The sequence below is a fragment of the Ptychodera flava genome, chromosome 12 (genome assembly GCF_041260155.1).
Source record: "Ptychodera flava strain L36383 chromosome 12, AS_Pfla_20210202, whole genome shotgun sequence".
Taxonomy (NCBI): Eukaryota; Metazoa; Hemichordata; class Enteropneusta; family Ptychoderidae; genus Ptychodera; species Ptychodera flava.
This window is the reverse complement of record NC_091939.1, coordinates 27,483,457-27,495,404: the sequence shown is the minus strand read 5'-3', so window position 1 is coordinate 27,495,404 and position 11,948 is coordinate 27,483,457. Positions and strand designations below refer to the sequence as shown.

General features: G+C 38.1%; 1 protein-coding gene and 1 long non-coding RNA gene across 2 annotated transcripts; both read left to right on the top strand.

Moving 5' to 3' along the window:
- Positions 1-1,088: 1,088 nt before the first annotated feature.
- On the top strand, positions 1,089-2,145 carry LOC139146142 (uncharacterized). The gene is made up of 3 exons (XR_011555093.1): positions 1,089-1,213; positions 1,755-1,892; positions 2,024-2,145. It is a non-coding gene; the product is annotated as an uncharacterized lncRNA (long non-coding RNA).
- Positions 2,146-2,611: 466 nt separating this feature from the next.
- On the top strand, positions 2,612-9,283 carry LOC139146228 (uncharacterized). Its single transcript, XM_070717636.1, has 10 exons — positions 2,612-2,638; positions 2,857-3,004; positions 3,171-3,331; positions 4,341-4,584; positions 5,798-6,364; positions 6,836-7,021; positions 7,342-7,532; positions 8,071-8,182; positions 8,867-8,987; positions 9,205-9,283. Exons 1-10 carry the CDS (start codon positions 2,612-2,614, stop codon positions 9,281-9,283), a joined length of 1,836 nt encoding a protein of 611 aa, XP_070573737.1.
- The last annotated feature ends 2,665 nt before the right edge of the window (positions 9,284-11,948 follow it).

The window sequence follows — 11,948 nt, the reverse complement described above, 5'->3', positions numbered from 1 at the left end:
CCATGTTGGTGTAGGCAGTAGATATGCTTCATGGGATATGACTAGGGTAAGTGAGACATCGACTTGTAAACGTCGTTCACTTTTTTGGAAAAGCATGGAACCTTCTGCAATCATGTCTGGACGCTATATTGAACTTGACGATTCGAAGTATCATATATTAGAATTGGTCAACATTCAGGGTTTTTTGTTTGTTTTAATAATGCATAATATGTTTCTAAACAGAATACAACAGTTCAAGTCCAACATTCCAATGGGTCATCTCATTTCGATGAAGGTAGCATACAAACTGCAACTGTTGATATCAACAGGGACCTGATTCCAGGAGAACATATATATTGTACACTGTGGGCAGTAAATAAGGTAAGAGAATTATAGTGTTAGATACCCAATTCATGCATTTTACTGTACATAGGTAAGTTTATTTTCCCCTTCACCTCTGCACACAACAAAGCAAAGATGTGAGCGCTCAAAATCACTCAAGAGGGCTACGCCCATACTTCTGCAAAATATAGTTCTATACCGGAGTCAATTTGTAACAATTTTGACCATGACCAATCCAGCGCAGATTATCTTTTTGCAACTTATATAAGCAGTAATTATTTATACGTATTATGATTGAAAATAGCGCAAGCAAGTTTTTGTTTGGTTGTCTCTCGATCGAGCCTAACATGTAGATCTTGCCTGGAACAAAAAGCATGGTATGACTAAAACGTAAATAATAATTTCTGTAACTTGCAGATTGGTTTGCGAAGTTATGAAGCCCATGAAACATTTGTGGTGATTAAATCTAATGATAAAAGTGGGATTTTGTCTCTATTGAGGCGATGTGACATACAGACATGTCAGGGAGACTGCACATGTGCACCACAAAACACACCGTGTGACTTTACACCAGAAAACTGCAATGACGTCACAGGTGAGGCAACTGTTATTTTGTGTTCAGTCAAGATCTCCCCTTCCGTTACCTTCGCAATTGAAGGAAAGGAAATTATGTAGCTGAATGACTTTACTGTTATTGAATTAAATGATTTGACTGCAGGTTAATAGTATTTCCATAAACTTACACAAACAGGTAACAATCTGTACCAGCAAGTTCAAGTCTTAGATGTTATTGACTACAGAGATGTAGAAGTGATCGGCGATGCCTTCCAAGACGTCAACTTCACGGCTTCAAGATGTGCTTTGGCTGCAAGGTGGAGAGCTTCGAATAACGGTAGGGAAAAAACCTGTAGATGCGCACGTCACTCAATACTCATTAATATGCATCATATAAGCAAAGCACAGATTTGAGGATTGGTGTTTATAGTGTATTACACTCCTCATCTTTTCAGCGCATCAACAGGTTGGACTGCTATCGGGCCTTATCCTCTTCGCTGGGACCGTTTATTGAATCAAACCATGTTAAGGACATTTTTACATAAGTTAGTGCTGATACGAGTTAGTTATAAAACCGAATGATGAAACTAATCGAACTGCCTGCTTTATTAGAACGATCGGTTTGCGCTTTGACATACCAGCAGCATAGCCTATTTCTATCGTCGGTTTCACACTTCCTCTCCACTGCAAAAGCATATTGTGCAAGATTCCGATACTCTATAATAAGCAAAATCCACTTTGCATGCCGGTATTTGGATACCATTCGCTTTTTTTTTCACTATTGGTTCGAGCGATATGTCACCAAGTTTAACATAATTCTCGCATATATAGCTGTTGTTTTGAAACATTTCCTTCAACTTTTTTACCCTATGCATTAGGGATACCAGTTCAACACTATGAATGGAGTGTTGGAAGCAAAGGTGACGCACCAGGAACTGGATTATTGAATCCCGCCTTCGACAGAATATGGCACGACGCTGGTCTGAACACGTTTGCAGTTTTTACCGCTAGGGACAGTACGTTAACATTTTGTCTTTTCTTTGCAAGTTCTTCCTTTCTGTACAATATGGCGGTGGAAGTAACCAAAACATATCAGCAAAAAGCAGAGATTGTAATCCTGACTAATATCTCTTGCGCACTTTTTCAGTTTATCTGAATACAAACTTGGAATACGTATTCTACGTAAAGGCGTGGTATGATGCAACGGCGTACGCTGTTTTTTCGTCGGATGGAATAAGATCGGACGGAAGCCCGCCAGGAGTATCGAAGTCGCGTAAGGTATAAAGTCTGATTTGGAATTCACCGTCAGATAAAGCCTGTCGGTCTCTACCGATCACGTGAAAATTTCAAACCATTAATGTGCTTGGGATGATATTTCCAGTATTTCAATCGCATTGAATGTAAACAATAATCGAGTGAGCTTACTTCTGCGAAAATGTCATTACATATTTAGTTTCATTGACATGGGAAATTTTAAGTCTTATACAGTCTGACACTTTTGGAAACCGATTGCAAGGTGACAAGTATTTTACTCTTATCACACAAACCCTAGACTAAACTCAATACTTGTCATCATAAGCCTCGAAACGGAAACGTCTGCTCAATTGTTTCTCACGGGAACTTTAAGTCAGTTTCTCTCAAAATCGAGAATAACAATAAAGGATTGCTTTGACAATACTGTATCAGTCTCAGGGGAGAAAATTAAAAGCACAAATATACCGAGGTCAAATTCAAAATGGCCGCCATTGCTTATGCTAACAATGTAAGAAACATTAATTTTTCGATTTTAAACAAAATCAAACCGTGATCAAAACCCCATCTGGTCCACAAGTTTATTTTTTTTCCACATAAAAAGCAGACATGCAAAGTTTAGAGTCACAATATCCGTCTCGAGGTGCATTCTGCCTTCAACATGAAATTTTCAGTTGACCTTATTTTGTGGAGATTTTGGTCAAATCCTTCTTTTATAACTACATACAGGTTAAAGATGTGCTTGACCTCGATAAACTGGTTGACACTGACTTTTCGTCTTCAACGTCATGGATTGGTGTTTCTTGGAAAAGTATATTCACTGAGGCTGATTCTGAAATCATATATTTTTTGGTGTCTATCGGGACTCATGTAGGAGGTAAAATTTAACTTCCCTTTTTCTTAAATAAAAAGGATGCATTATAATTTTAGGCTCTTTATCAAGTGTAAAATAGGTCCTTTAATAATATCTTGAAGGATAGATACTCACTTGACAACTAAAAATGTTTTTTAATGAAAAGTCTGCTGTAATTTTTTATTCTCAGGGCAAGACATCGAGTCATTCGGTGACAATATTGTTGCATCTAACGAATTCAAAGTCAAGTTGAATGGCTTGACTCTCCGGCCTGGAAAGAAATACTATTCTAATGTCAAAGCTGTCAACAGTGCTGGACTTGTGTCGATCGCATCATCTGACGGGTTTATGGTAAGATTATTTATTTATTTATTCATTCTGACATCCAACAGGCATAGCCCATAACTGGATGCAAACAGAGAAAAATTAAAACATGAAAAAGACAAATTACAACATGCAGAAACTAATTTAAAAAAAGGCACTAAACAAGTAACAACAGAGACTGACAAACATCAAAAACTCTCGTAGTAAAATGACTATCAGCAAGAGATAATACAACAGATGACACTTGTGTTTTAAAAGCACTAAGACTGGTAAACAAATCAATATCAAAACGATAGACACTATTTAAAAGTGACATTGCCCAAGACGAAAAACAATATTTAGACAGGTTAACGCGGTGATTTGGAATCCGGAAAAGGTCAGAAGACCTGAGACGCCTTGGGGCACAAAGAAAGTGAAGGAGCTATTAATATCTGGACAATCGGTAATGAAATTGACACACTTGTGAATAAAACAAAGATCTAAAACTTGACGACGATAAAAAGAGGCGAAAGTTTAAAATAAGAACATAATGTAAAATAATTATCAACATTGTACTCCACACCCTCTTAAAAACAAAGAAATTTAATAAATTTCTTCTGAACTCGTTCAATTTTGTCAATGTACGACTTCTGGTGTGGAGACCACACTACTGTACAATACTCAAGGATACTCCTAACAAGTGCAATGTAAATACTTTTGATGGCAGTGGTATTAGTGAAGTCGCAGCAAGTCCGTTTAATAAAACCGACCAATTGATGTGCTCTTTTGATTGTGCAATTGATGTGATGTACAAAGCTTAGATTTAAAAACAGTTAAAAACAGTTTACTGAAATTGTATGCATTGAGATCCAGATCGTAGACGTTTTTGCCATTGGTTATCAACTCAGGTTATAGCATCAGTTTCTCAAGTACATGGGAGATGTCTAAACGATTTTATTGCAAATGATTATTTTATTAGACAGTTATTTTCTTTTCATCAACTTTGAATTTCATCGTGACGGTCCTAGACTTTGAGGAAAAACGTTGTGTGTTCTAGGTTGATACAGCGCCACCAGAGGTCGGCGTGGTGCATGACGGTCTCGGAATTTACGATTCTGAGTATCAAAACTCCAGTACGATTGTAGCTGCGTCTTGGCATGGTTTCTCTGATCTGCAGTCATCAATTCATCATTACATATGGTGCGTTGGTAACACGCCTGGAGCAGATGACGTCCTTCCTTGTAGGGACGTTGGACTTCATCTGTCGATGGCAACAACAAGTGAATACGGTCTCATCTCAGGTAATGTCATGTATTTTTAGCTTTCAGCTTTTGCATTAATGTGCTGCCGTCACAGTCTTTTTATGATATTGGTAACTCTTGTCATTTCGTGTAATTTGTATCATTAGTACGGTCACATACAAAGATCTAACCCCCAATTGTCTGATTCCAGATTTGCTTTTACAATGTACAAGTACCAAACTCCGTTCCATTTATGCAGGTGATGTCAACTACTACAAACAAATACTCTAAATATAGTAGAAAGCAAAGAGTTTTAGTGCATTACACGAGCTATTTTAATGCATGTGAGACACACAACCGACCCCTTGTGATATCGCAATTAAATTCTGTATGACAGAGTTTGTACACAGTAATGGTGATGATTGTTCTTCGTGTTGGCTTTTCTGGCATCGAATCATGATGCCAGAAATGCAAGAAATATATACCAAATTCAATAGATTATTGTTCTTAAACATCTATATGTAATTGACAATTACGAAAGTGGTAAAGACTAATCTCGCCGTTACGTTTCGCGATTTACATTTTATTCGGATAAGGAACTTATTTCGTCATTCCCGCTGATAATGAAATCTTCTCTTTGCAAATTGCTTTAGATATCCAAGCAAAATGATTTCATCCTTGTTATTGGCTGTGCATGTATAATAATCAGGTATAACCTAACGGTATTCAGGTAAAACAAACAGCCCTTTACAAGTGAACGTAAACGGGGTTGAAGGACCATGATTTTATCCTGTCAATTTTCCTATGACAATATGATGAAACCCGAACATGTCGTTATAAGTCATTGTTACTGACAGAAACACTAACGTACACGAGTACTATGTATGGTAGACGGGCGTCAACGTACACGGATCATCACATTTGACACGAATTTATTGAACAACGAAGTTGTTCATTGAACCATCCGTACAACAAGTCGACACCAAGTTCTGGGAGATGCTGTAAATTTATTTTGATTTTATATTTTATATAAGAATAATAAAAATCCGGTGATACTGACTGTAATCAGACGGTGCATTTTAAATTCTCAAACCACCAAATTAATGTAACTAGGGCGATTTTATTTGTTCTTACTCATATTTCATATTCAATCCACTCTCCCACAAATCACCCACAATTGAATAAATCCACATATCACAGTTTGCAGAAAACATCATAATTTATTGATTTGCAACATGTTTTAACATTTGGAAACATTTCACCTTGTGTACAGGCCAGAGTTACTTTTCAAAGGTCATGGCCGTCGACGCTGCACGTCTTCAATCCGAACCAGCGATTTCGAATGGAATCACAGTGGACACCACTGTTCCAGAGGCGGTAAAGAAAGTCGACAACAACAACACAAACCTGATCGGTAACCCGTCCTTTGAAGAAGTTGAAGCAGAAAATGGTGAGAAAGATTGCACCAATTCCGAAACATTCATCTGCCTCCCGGCGATGTGGCAGGTACAGGGAACAGGTCATGTGACAAGAGGTTCAAATCTGAGTTCTTATGAGGGCAATGCGTTTATGAATATTTATGGCAGCGTGTCACAGTGGGTGGAAACTACCGTTGGCGGAAAATACAAAGTTTCGTTCCATGCAAGTCATTTGCCCGTGTCGACCAGTTCACTTGCATCACAACAGGGATACATCTACCTTCCCGGCTTGCATCGAATCTTTAAATTATTCAAGAGACGAACCAGAGCTCTGAAGCTTGACTGGTATGAGCATGTTTATTACTTCACTGCTACATCAGAGTTGTCAAATGTTACGATTGGATCGTTTGGAGACAAAAGCGGTATGTGATAGTGCTTGTTTGTACTTCAAAGTAACAGCCATCATAATAGCCTCGGTAATCCAGATTCATACCATCCCACTTAGTCTAAGGAAATAGCATTCAAATCTCCTGGCAAAGATCAGGCGATATTGACAAGCTTAGGACCGATGCATCCTGAGCACGCTGATCAATGTTGCAAATCATGTTTGGGAAAAGGCATGGAAAATATAGCTTAACTCTTATTAACAAGTAGCTTTCCAAGTCATTTTACCAGTCTTCTTATTTGAAACTGTGACCTTTATGTCTTTGATCAGTTGCATAGTCATTATCCGTACCACGGCATCTTGGCCCAGAAATGTTTCAATGGATTATCCACATATCATCATTTCTGGTATGATTTTCACAATTCAAAACTTTCGGATTGAGGGAAGCTGTAGGTCAAATGCGATGTATGTTCTGTCCTTGTCATATGAATCGCAACTTTGATTCCAGGCATTGCAATCGATGACGTCCAACTTTTCCTAACCTCTGAGTTAGAGAGTACACCATCTACTAGTGATCCTATACGGAAACATCTGCGTACAGATGGCAAAGAATTTTCCCTGTATGCAAGCTGGGATATCAGAGATCCTGAGAGTCCTATAGTTAACTATATGGTCGCTATAGGTACTGTTAGAGGTAAAAATATTAGCAATTACAATTCTGCATTATTGACTACTTGTAACAAAGGTATAACTGTGTCATGGGAAATGTCATCGCTGCAGTTTTACCTTCACTTTTAAAAAAGAGATTCTTCTTTCAGCTTATATATTATGTTTGTAATGTTATTGGGCAGTTCACCGTTCTTTTCCAAAATATTTTTACAATTCTTTTCGAAAATGTGCAGTTTTTCAGCTTTGTATTGATCATGACAGTGTTTAGTGTTCGCATTTTGTGTAAAATAGGTCGAAGTCGAAAATAATGAACAACGAATCAGTAATCTATTCTATTTACATTAGGAGGAACACAGTTGAGGGATTTTCGATCTGTGGGTCGATCATCCCAAGTCTTCATCGACGACCTGTTATTGACCAGTGGTTTACCAATTTACGTCACCGTGGTGGCAAAGAATGCCGCTGATCTGGCTGCAGTGTTCTACTCTGAACCAACCACGGTTGACGTCACACCTCCACAGCTGTGCTGCATCGGAGTGAGTATGGTCTTTACCTTGGGGAAGGCAGGTCGAGACATTAATGTTCTTATGCCTTGATGTACTACAAATAAAGCTGATACAAGCTTATTCATTTCAGTCCGATTCCATAATTAAAATTCCCAGTTTAAGAATGTCCCCCTTCCTTTCAATAAAAGTCACCCAACATCTCTTGAACATAGAGAAAACATCAACACTTCTTTCGGTTGATGACATGCCTGGTAATACAAACGTACATGTGTGTGTGCCAGTTTTATTCCTGCTAAATGAGACTCATCTATTTCATTCATATCTCCATCCACTCTTTCTCTGTTTTATTACTTTTTATCGCACAGAAATATAAATATTTAGAAGATCTTGAGCAAAATAAAATACCGGTAATTCAAATGTTAGGCCTTGGGATACGTAGTCAAATAAATTTGACTAATTGAATTCTCTAAACTTTGAAACTTCGTGTAAGATTGGTGCTTTAGGTTTTGAGAAGTAAGTTAAAGTATTAGAGCAGAAATTCAAAACTTACATTTGTATTCTGTGTTAGGATGGTCCCAATGAAGATGAAGATCTCACCCACCAAACATTGTCTGTGATCTCAGTACACTGGAGGGCCAGTGACCCAGAGAGTGGAATTGAGTATTGTGAATGGGCTGTAGGTAAGTATTATACGAGATAATAACTGTTTTTTCGATAAAATATTATACCCCCGACTCAAACCATGTCTATCCGATTGTTAATGTCCACAGTAGGGTATATCATAAATTTTGCAGTGAGCATGTAACGTGGCCTTAAAACGTAAGATTTTTAACATCTGCAAGATGTTCTCTTACCCGGCCTACTATTATTTGGGAAAGGCATGATCAACACTTTACAAATCTGTTACCAAATGCATCAACGAAAAAGTACTAGCTTACTTGTCTGTTCTGTCACCAAAACAACCCTTCAAGCAAACATATTGCTCATTAAGGTACAGCTTATCCATCTTTGCCTATACCTTAGTGTATAGTCATTATTTACTCTTGACAGATTTATTTTTATTGTCTCTCTGTGTTTGTTCTGGTGATATAAAACTATTTCACAACTGTTTTGATAACTTGGTCACTATTACTGAAAAGTTTCTGCATTAATTTAGATCAATAAAGTTCATATTCAAATTCAAACGTTGATAGTCATTTTTGAAAATATATTTCCATAGGAAAAGCGCCATCATCTGCTACACTTTTACCGTACACAAGAACCTTAACATACAGCACAGCTTCAGTTGATCTCGGAAACCATGTACACCATGCAGACACCGTATATTGCAGCATACGTTGCAAGAACTCCGTTGGTCTCTTCAGTTATGGTGTGTCAAGTGGAGTTACTATCGTTAAAGAAGCACCCCACTCCCATGAAGCAACGCTGCGTGTCGTCACTTCCTCCCAAACCGTCTATGATGCACGAGAAAACCACCAAACGGAAGTAAATAGTATCAGTATTGCATGGGGTGGATTTTCCGATTTGTCCGGTATATCCCACTTTGAGGTGAGAATTACATATTGTATAGCAACAATTGTTCTAGGACCCAACCAAAAGATATTCACATGAAACATCTCTGAAAACTCTACCAAGAAATTCTAGTCAGTGTTTAATGTCTATTCACTATATTTAGCTGTTTGTTTGTTTTTTTCATTTCCAGTGCAAATTGCTGGGTGAAACAAAAGAAGCGACGAAGGCTTGGCGGTCAGTTGCGGTTGGAGGTGAAACTACTGCAGTAATGACCGGTCTCTCTTTAAAGTCTTACAAAACATATCAAGTACAGCTTCGTGCCGTTAACTATGGTGGGTTGAAGAGTGACCCGGTCACATCAGATGTTGTCATAGAGACATGTCCACCATATCATACAGGTAGAATACATTTAACTGACCAAAATCCTAGATTTGGGCAATGTATGCCTATAAGAGATGCGTTGTCTCTTTATTTTCTACGGTAATGTTTAGAACAGTGCTAGAAATGATATCTTGTCACAATTTTGCCATATGCACTATCATACAAGTTTCATCAAGCTTTAGAATCAAAATCACGAGCAACTACATGCATGTGCAAGTGTTTAACCTCTCCCCGACATAAACGGAATTTATACCCTTGTCGTTCTAAGTCGTCAATGTTGCTGTCTGAGTGTTACTTGTGTCAAATTGAGTTTTCTTTATTGTCTGTCAACGGCTACAAATTGTAGCATGGTAGTCGGCATGATGTATGGTTTGTAAGTTGTAATTGTTATTGATGTCGACAAAGTAAAATTGTACCTGAAAAATAAGTACTCAGTTTTTTGGACTTGTTTTTCTCCAGTGCAGAGGTTCGTATTCCTAGATCCGACCTGCTAGTACTCTATCTAGCCACTACACAGAACGCCTGACATTGCTTCGAAGCAGTTTTCCAGGCGTATTTTAGCCTGCAAAGTTGCAGTGACAAAATATATTTTCGAATAGCATTCGAAGGAAAAAAACGAATCTTGTACGGACGCAATGTGTATGTATATTGTAACTTTTAACATTTTCCACTGGCCTTCAAACTTTGAGTACTGGCCACAGCTGGCTTGAGAGACGCAAAAGTGTCCTCTCCATACAGAATCAGTTAACATGTGACTTAGCTTGAGAATAATCGCCCTGCGAATAAACGTTAATGTAGGTATGCGTAGACCAAGTCATTTATGTATATCGTATTATCCTTCCCTGAACAAAGAAAAATATTCTTGACGTAATAATCGTGTTATTCGACTTTTGGTGGCACGGTCATAACTTCAGATCATTCTTTCCTCGCTAAAAATACTAATTGACATATATTGCTTTTAAGGTAGAACACACCTCGGGGACAGACATTCGGACTCTCAAACTTTTACAATTCTCTTCTGATATACCACATGTGGGGGATCATTTTAAAGCTCTCGGTGAAAGAAAACTTTTCACCGGCTTAGTTTATCGAAATTCGAAAATTTTTATTTTTCTCCATAGAGCTAACACAGGGATGGCGGCCATTTTGAATTTCTAATATTGGCAAATCATGGGTAATTCGTTTCTCTAGTACCAAAATTTGCACGGTGACCCCCTATTTTTATTCTTGATTTTGAAAGAGAATGATTGAAAGATTCCTTGAGGAAAGTTAGAGCAAAAGTTTAAATCTTTAACTTTCGAGGTGCATACTACCTTAATAATATGAAAACATGTCTGAAGTGTGATTATCATGATCACTGCAACATGTTATACAATTGTGAATTATATTATATCATGCTACCATGCGCCATTCTGATTGGACGAGAGCGATGCTAAAATATTGTTTTAGCACTGATAGCAGTGGTAAAACGGGCCCCTAAACCAGCATTTTTGAAAATTGTATAGGGTAACAGCGCACTGTGTAGTTTGCTTGATCGATTCAGCAGTAGTCGAGACGCCACATACCGCTCTTTAAAACGAAGCTACTACTATAGTATTCGTTCATACACAAATAAATTGAAACTTCCTCACAGTAACGGTACGTCAGATATTCCTTCCTAAAGTTTGGGCTGTAACAGACCAGGGTGTTCTAACGATGTAGCCCAAGAACTTGAAGAAGTTCAAAATAACAATGCGATCATTCCTGGCGACTGCGACGAAAATCGCTGTGTCAGCGTGCAGCTCTCGCTGAATCGGGCAACACACTCTGCTCGCATATTACAACTGTTCATACAGTCGCCGTAATCCATGTCTGGATTATTTCAAAACTGCACGTTTTCTGGCACAAATTATCCATCCAAAATATCCATCAAAAATAGAACCTGTAACCCCACTGCACCACCTCCTCTGTCTGAATGTTACGACGGTTGGCGCACACCGGACTGACAGTGAATGAGACAAATCTATTTTTAGTGTACTACGCCAAAAAAGCCAGCGCTATTGTTTTTATGTAAATTTACGAAAAAAATTGTTACTTTTTCTTTTGCTTTGAACTCTTGACCCATTTCTGTGTCTGAAGCAGTTCGTGTTGCATGTAAATATTAATGAAATTTTGATGAACATAATGCGTATGTTATCGTAGGATATTGTGTTCGTGTGTTGTCAACGTAATCCAAACTTATAAAAATGCTCGGTCTCGGGCGATGATTTTCCGACGTTCGATCTCTCAGACGTCCGTTTTCTGCATTTTGGGCTGAAACTGACGAAAATGCCGGAGCAAGACGACAAAGACACACAAGCTGATATAATATAATAGCAATAACCCCCTCCGCAGTCGGGTATACACTCGATTTTGCTACAATTCGCTCAGTATAGCACTCGCCTATCGGCTCGTGCTATATGTCGCGCATTGTACCAAAATCTCGTGTATACCCTCCTGCGGCAGGGGTTATTGCTTAAGTAATAGTTTTATTTATTTGTACACAAGGTAATCTCAATAATTAATTCACTTTTG